At 61.2% G+C, this 7,550-nt stretch overlaps 1 protein-coding gene across 1 annotated transcript; it reads right to left on the reverse strand.

Annotated features, from left to right (window-relative positions):
• Positions 1–6,737, reverse strand: FNDC5 (fibronectin type III domain containing 5). The gene is made up of 6 exons (XM_075539009.1): positions 6,509–6,737; positions 4,754–4,869; positions 3,936–4,134; positions 3,547–3,636; positions 1,400–1,533; positions 1–541 (listed from the first exon to the last, which is right to left on the reverse strand). Exons 1-6 carry the CDS (start codon positions 6,735–6,737, stop codon positions 503–505), a joined length of 807 nt encoding a protein of 268 aa, XP_075395124.1. The 3' UTR covers positions 1–502.
• Between the last annotated feature and the right edge of the window lie 813 nt (positions 6,738–7,550).

Raw genomic sequence — 7,550 nt, forward strand, 5'->3', positions numbered from 1 at the left:
TTGCCCGCTGGAGTAGAAACTCCAATTTCGTTTTCCAAAAGAAATAACCATCTTAAACTCAAAATTGTGCATCCCACCACAAGTCCTTGATGGCTGGATCCAGAAAAGGCTTGGTGGCAGCCTGACATACCAGGCAGGCAGGCAGGTAGCCCCACAACTTCCCTGATGTGCCTTGTCATCCCGCTGGTGGGCGCGTGGCCTCTCCCAGGAGCTTTGTGCATTTTCTCAAAGAGAAAGCCGGACCAGGAGCAGCGAGGAGGCAGAAGGCCGTGTCTCGGGCAGCTTTGCCCGCTCTAGAGTGGGGCCAGGCCTTTTCATTTTGTGGCTTGTTATTTTTTGCAGAATTTGGGTTTTGAGTTCAGCCTCCTTTTCCAGACGAGACCAGGGGAAGAGAAAGAACCAAGCAGCTGGCCAGCTGTGCCTCCTCCCCACGCCGCAGTCCTCCCTCCTCTGCAGCCCGGCAGAGAAGAAAAATGCAATCCTTCTCCCTGCAGACAGGCAGTCACGCTTGGATGCTGCTCGCCGAGGGCTGGCTTGGAAACTGGGAGGGGGAGAAATGAGAGAAGCGGCCAGGGCTAATTGAATCGACTTCTTGCAAGGTTGGAACTAGGTAGAGGACAGGAGGAGGAAGAAAACCAGCAGGGCTGCCGCCTGAAGGCCAAGCCCTTGCCCCCTCGTAGAAGGAAAGAGACCCTGTCTGCCTGGCGTGTCCCTCTGCCTTCTCAAACCCAGCCTTTGGGCCCCTGAGGGCCCCCAGCTGAGCCATCCCTCGGGCTGGTTCTCCATCCTGCAGATCTGCCTCTGAGTGCAGCCTCAGCCACTGCCGGTGTGGAGGGGCTTCTGGAGATGGAAGCTAACAGGAGGCTTCAGGACCATGTGCCAGGAAGAGAGACCGCGAGAGAGAGGACAGGCACCCAGAGGGTGCGTGGAGACGGAGGGAAGAGGAGATGTAGAGAGGGCTGGGTGCTTGTTGGATAATCCTCGTCCGAGCCAGGAGATCCTCTCACATTCCCTACTGTCTGTCTTCTGAGTAGCTCAGAGCAAGCACTGAATAGGCTTTCATATCTGTTTCACCGAAAGCACAGAGAGGTAAAGCACCCACTGAAAGCCACACCGCCCAGCAGGAACAGAAATGAGCCCAGGGCCCTGACCGACCGACCCCGGTTTCCCCACACCCAGCCAAGCGCTCCGCCCGCTGCCCTGATTTTTTTTTTTTAACCACTTCTGGCACCAGACAGCAGGAAAGGATCCAGAATCCATTTGCAGCGTCTCCTGGTCACACAGGCCGAGACCCAGCTTGGCTCGGTTGGGCTCTTGCTGTGCCAGGCCCTGAGCTGCACCTCCTCTGCAGTCCAGGAATGAGCAGGGCACAGCTGGGACCCGCCCTCGCCGCCCTCACCTTGCTGCGGAGAAGACCTCCACCCTGGTGCTCAGGGGTGCTGGTCTCTGACGGGCCCTTGGCTTTTTCCTTGTTGTTGTTGGGTTCGTTGTCCTTGATAATGTCATACTGGCGGCAGAAAAGGGCGATGACACCTGGGGGGGCGGGCACAGGAGGAGCAGTCCAACGGACAGCCCGAGTCCTTGTCTGGCCAGTGTCTCCCACCAGCACTTGCTGGGGATGCTGGCTGAGCCTCCCTCCCTCCATCTCTGTCAGCACCCCCTTCCTTTGGGGGGGGAGGGGAACAAACACAAAGAACATTTGTTGAGCAGAAGCCAGGCCCTGGCATGGTCCACCTCAATTCCTCAACAACCTCTCGGGGACCTACTGTCCTCATCCCAGGGCTCTGAGGCAGTTGACTGACCAATCACGGGGCACAGAGCTCCTTTCCTGGTTTTTGTCAGACTGATACTGCACGTGCCTGATAGATTTTGACCAAAAGTAAACAGATCCTGATTCATGGCAGCCCTACAAGACAAGGTCGCACTGCCCCTGTGGGTTTCTGAGACTCTGCTGGAGTGGGCAGCCCCGCCTTTCTCCCGAGGAGCGGCTGGTGGTTCTGAACTGCTGATCTTGCAGTTAGCAGCCAGTACGTAACTGTGCTGCCACCAGGGCTCCTTAGACCTTTAAACCTGGAACCGAACTCACTCCAGAGATCACCTGTCAGCCAGTCCACACCCGTGAGGACCGTGCTTCTCAGAACAGTCAACCACACGGGCAGCATTTAGTGACAAACAAAGTTCAAAAGGCAGGCAGGGGCGGGAAGCAGGGCATAGCAATAGGGGCCCGGGGAGGACTGCAGCACAGGGGTGGCGAGTCATGACGTGGAACAAGATGTGTACAGATTGCCCAGTGGGAAGGTCATGTACAGATGTCCACCCAAACCACATACAAAGTTCAAAACCAATGGAAGGCATCCCAGACTCCTTTACAACCTACTTCCTCCACTCTTCCGCGTCCCATCTTCTCTCTCAGCCTGTTGCTGCCCTGGACCACACAATGCCCAGAACACGAGTTGGGTTGCCTGTTGACCTCCAGCAGAGCCCCGGGCCCGCATGACTTGCTCTCTTCCCTTTCTCCCCCGCCCCAGAAGGGGTCTCCTCTCCTCTGTTTCTGCTCTTCATTAGGTGCTCAGCGGTCCATTTTCCCGAAGTGCACCGTCTCGCCCTACGTCCTAGTCTGTTCTTGCTGTGGAAGCTCTGCGGAAACCGCTTGACCGCGATGACCACGTTGGTGTTTAAAATGCCAGTGACACAGCTTGCGGCAACATGCAAGCCACCATAGATTGACCAGTTGACCTGCTATCAGGAGACATCGGTCCCTGGGAAAGGACATTAAACTTGGAAAAGCGGAGGGTCAGTGAAAAGGGGCAGGCCTTTAAAGAGCTGCACAATATTAACTGGCACCATGCGGCGAGAGCAGGCTTAAACGTGGCGAGGAGGAGCATGGTACGTAGGGTCACTATGAGTTGGCGTCCACTGCACGGGACCCAACAACATCCGCTGTTCCTGTACATGCTGCTCTGAGAGCCTCCACCCCATGAAGTATTGTCAGCCGGGGCCTGGGCTTCCATAGGCACAGGCCTCTCCTTAGTCACACTTGGTAGCCCTACAGCCTGGGAGAGAACTGGTGCAGAAATGAAGAATGGAACTGGGTCTTAAGCCTCGGGAGCTCCGAGCAGGAGGGCCATTCTCACGGAGGGGCTGGGAGACCCAGAGGTCATCTCTGGAGCTGGTTAATTCAGGAGGGATCCCCAGCTTGAGGTGAGGCACTGAGCTGCTGAGGCCTTAAGTCCCTTGAGGCACAGCGCCCCCGCTGAGGCTGCAGCCTTGGCCAGAAGGCAAAAGAGTTGAGCACGGCCCTCTCCCTGAGCTGGGCCCCTTGCTGAGGGCGTGGGAGGAACAAGTGCTCCCACAGCCCACGGAGCAGCGACCAGCAGGCTTCCGGATTTTGAAGGCGGGGCGTGTCGGGGACGTGAGAGAGGTGCCCAGTCCTAGGCAGGACGTCCGAGACTTCCGATCTCGTGTCTCAGGTCGAGGGCACCTTGCCCTTGGCTTCTGTGAGAGAAGGGGCCCGCCTGGCCCAGGGGGAATAGAAAGGAGACTCACCTGCCCACATGAACAGGACCACCACGATGATGAGCACCTCGCCCGTCCGCAGCTGCTGGTTGCGCCCCATCTCCTTCATGGTCACCTCATCTGTGGGGACAGACACTAGCCCTCAGCCCCTGTCCTCCCCGCAGGCACTCAAGCGCTTATAGCTGCCCACGCACCTAATGTCCAGAGACCCACCAACGACCACTAGCTGCTGGGTGGCTGTGGTCAGGACCTGAGTGAGGTGGTGCGTTCAACCCCGTGTGCCCATTGCCCCCGGGGGATTAGAATGAACCCTTTCTCCCTCGAGTTCTGCTTGGGAGGTGGGCATAGTGCCATCTTCAAGCCACCCGCCTGCTCTGGGCCTGCCCACCCTCCTCCCTTCGTGACCGGCCGGGACCTGCCTTTGTTCTTGGAGGCCATCTTCTCGGCCTCCCGCGGCGTCTTGAAGAGCACCGGCTCGCTGGCCGGGCTCTGGCCCTGGATGGAGATGGCCTGCACGTGCACGATGTACTCGGTGTCCTCCTCCAGGTCCCAGAGGGCACAGGAGCGAGTGGTGGTGTTTACCTCCTGGATGAAGCGCAGCATCCGCACGTCCTTCTTCTGCAAAAGCCGGGAGTCCGGGCCCACCGTTCACAGGGCCCAGTCCCCAAGGCCCGCTCTCCCCACGGGGCCAGCAGCGATGGCAGGCTCGGCCACCCACCCTGGATCCTTGACTCTCACACCCCTGACAGCCCATGGCTTATTCTTGCTCCCTGCAGGGCAGGGAGGGTGCCTACGGCATATACATCTACAGACACCTGGAGCCTGGTCCTACACTCAGCTCTGTCTGGCCCCGAGACGGAATTTCTGTGGTCTGAGCCAACCCTCCCAAGGCCGCTCCCTGGTGGTCCTCTGGAGACCCAATTTCAAGCCACATGTGCAACTTTCTGTCCTTCCTTCCTCCTCAAAGAGCCCAACTGGTGTAGAGGTTTGCGTATTGGGCCGCAATCGTCATACTCAGCAGTTCAAAACCACCCGCTGGCCCCCAGGAGAAAGTCAAGGCTTTCTACATCCGGAGACAGTTACAGCCCCCGAAGCCCACAGACTGGCTCACTGTGAGTCAGCAGGCCGCTCTGGCAGTGAGTGTGGGCTTCATCTGAAGTCCCCCTTCTCTTCCCTCCTGTCTCTCGCCTGTCTCTACCTCCACGTGGTCTCCTGCCCAAGGACCCTTGAGGGTTACCTGCTGAGAGATAGCAAATCCGATGACAACTTCATCCTCCAGGACATCCCAGCTCACCACTGCCGAGTTGGCCTTGAGGTGCCTGACAGTGACATTCACTGGGGCCGAGGGGCTTTCTGGGGGCAGGGGGGTGGATCGGGAGGGGGCGGGGAAGCACCTGAGCCTGAGCGCCTTCCGTCACAAGGCCCAGTTCCACTGTCTCATGCGGCAGGATGGACAGAAGGGAACCTACTTCAGGGAGGGGGTGCAGGGAGGGGGTGAGAAGTGAGGCAAAGAAATCAAAGGCTCACAGGGCCGGAGGCATGGATGCCAGTTCCAGAGTGGCGTAAAGAGCCAAGCTGAGTCCCCCAAGCTCCCTGGGCCCCAAGGGAAGCCCCTGCTGTCCATGAGCTGGACCCACCCAGGGTCCAAGGCAAATCCTGATGGGCCTGGGCCAGGGCTGTATAGAGTGAAGGGGCAGGAAGAGGTGGGGGACAGGTAGAGGGGAGGCATGGGTGATTGGGGGTGCAGGGGCTAATGAAAAACGGTCAAAACGACTCCCAGACCAGTGTTCTTTCTACAGAACGATAGCCACGGCGTGACCTTGAGGGAAGGAGAAAGACCGGGAGGGGGAGAGGAGTCGGGCTGGGGTGAGCTCAGCAGGGGCACAGGCTTGAGGAGCAACAGAGGGAGCCAGGAGCCTGGTGGCCTGTCCGATTGAGGCTGTGGAAGGGCCCGCACCAGCCTCTCCAGATCCCCTGAGCCCCGAGAGGTGGAGCTGGGTGGGAAGGAGGCAGGAACGACCGGGTCACTGAGCTGTGGGCTGCCCAGTGGAGCCAAGAGGCCAGGGTAGAGCCTTCTGAATGGGGGGGGGGGGTGCGGAGATCAGTAGAGAGGGGAGTTAGAGGGATAGAGGGAGCATGATGGAGGCCAGGCACGAAGAGCCTCCTAGGTAGGGGGGTGGTGTCACATAAGCCCCTACTCCCAAAGGGTGGGTGTTCCCCAGGAAGGCCTGGGGCCAAGCAGCACCCCTTCACCCCTGGGCCAGGGACCAAGGAGCTCAGTCTGAACCCTGGGGTGAGACAGAGCCAGACAGGGCGATGACAGAAACGGAGGGACACAGACAGGTGGAGGCCCACCAGGAGCGGCAGCAGAGACGGTGGAGTGGCCCAAGCAGAAGAGAGAGCAATGGGTAGAGAGGAGTGAGGCAGCAGCAGGAAGGGCAGAGGGGGGCAGCAGGGAGAGGTGGGGGAGGGGGACCAGGCCCCGGGGGCACCCACCAGGCCCAGGGGCCCAACTGTACCCCGCTGTGTCCGCCCTGGGGAGCCAGGTCCCATCCCCCTCACAGAGGCTGCCCACACACTGCACTGGGCCTGGGGGGGCTCCAACCCTGTCCTGCAGAGTACAGAGCTTGGAGAGGTCTTTAGGACAGGAGAGGGAGGCTAGGGTGGCAGTGGGGGTGGGAGATGTCCTCGGCTGCTCCCTGGCTCAGAAAAGGCAGCTAGTGGCCCCGAGGCAAAAGTCTTGCGACCAAACCCTAGCAAACGGAGGGAGGGGGTGGCTGAGATGCTGGGAAGGGGTTGGGAGGTTGAAGGACGAGTCCGGGGTCACGAAGGTGGGGAAGACGCTGGAGCTCTGGGTTAGGGAACAGTGCCGGGGGCCAGACAGGGGTCCCCAGGGAGAGGGTCAGGGGACTGTGGACTCCAGGTGCCTGGGCTGGAGGAGCCTGCCCCGGCGCCCCGCCCGCCCGCAGCCCCTGCCCCCGGGCCCCCTTACCCGCCTGCACCAGCGCACAGCAGACGCAGCCCAGCCACAGGCGGAGCGCGGCGCGGGCGTGGGGCGGCCAGGCGCGCGGCGGCCCGGGGCGCATGGCGGCTCCTCCAGCCCGCCGGCCCGGGGCGGCGCAGGGGGACGCGGCTCCGGCGCCCGGCGGCCGATCGCGCTCGCGCTCCAGCCCGCGGCCCGCCCGGCGCGGCCGCCCCGCGCCGCCCCGCGCCGCCTGCATGTCGGCTCCGCGGACAGCGACTCCCGCGCGGCTACGGCGGCGGCAGCGTCCACGTCGGGCGCCCGGGGGGCGGGGCGCCCCCGCTGCGGGGAGAGGCGCGGGGCGGGGTGAGGGGCAGAGGGCGACCCCCCCGCCCCCAATGTCCGTGGTCCGGGCCAGAAGGGGACTTTGCGGGCTGGTGGCTCTCCCCACCAGTCGCCTGTGCAGGCACCCCAACCGCCCAACCACTTCCTAGTCTTCAGGTCTGCGACACCCCCCCCCCCAGCACCTTGGCCTGCTCCTCAGAGCTGACCTGCCCGCCCTCAATCTGGGGGGCGACCCACCTCTCCCTCTTCCCCTGACTCCAGGTCGTGGTGGCAGGGCCCTAGTTTACCACTATCAGATGCTAAGTAGGTGCTGGGTGGGGTGCGCACAGTGGGTGCTCAATCACTGTTCACCATGGGGCTGAGATGAGGGTGCCCTGACTCACTGCAGGGTGTAGTGGGGTGACCAGGCCAGTCCTTTCCTCTCTTTGAGCCTCAGTTTTATGCGCATGAGACTGAGAGGTGTCAGACACCCTGCTAAGGCCTCATTTGCATGATGACCCTTTGTCACCGCAGCCCCATAAAGGCCCCTTGGCCGCCTGCAGTATGCACAGCAAGAGACTGCAGCTTGCTGGGGTTGCTAGACCAGCTCAGGGAACAACACCGAGGCAGGATTTGAACTTGGGTCAAGCCCACTCCCAAGGTTATGCTTGACTGACTTCGAACCAGCTTGCACCTAACCCTCTCTGAGAGCCCTGAGATGCTAGAATTTGCCGGTGACAGCTCCTCC

This window comes from Tenrec ecaudatus, chromosome 1, assembly GCF_050624435.1.
Source record: "Tenrec ecaudatus isolate mTenEca1 chromosome 1, mTenEca1.hap1, whole genome shotgun sequence".
Lineage (NCBI taxonomy): Eukaryota > Metazoa > Chordata > Mammalia > Afrosoricida > Tenrecidae > Tenrec > Tenrec ecaudatus.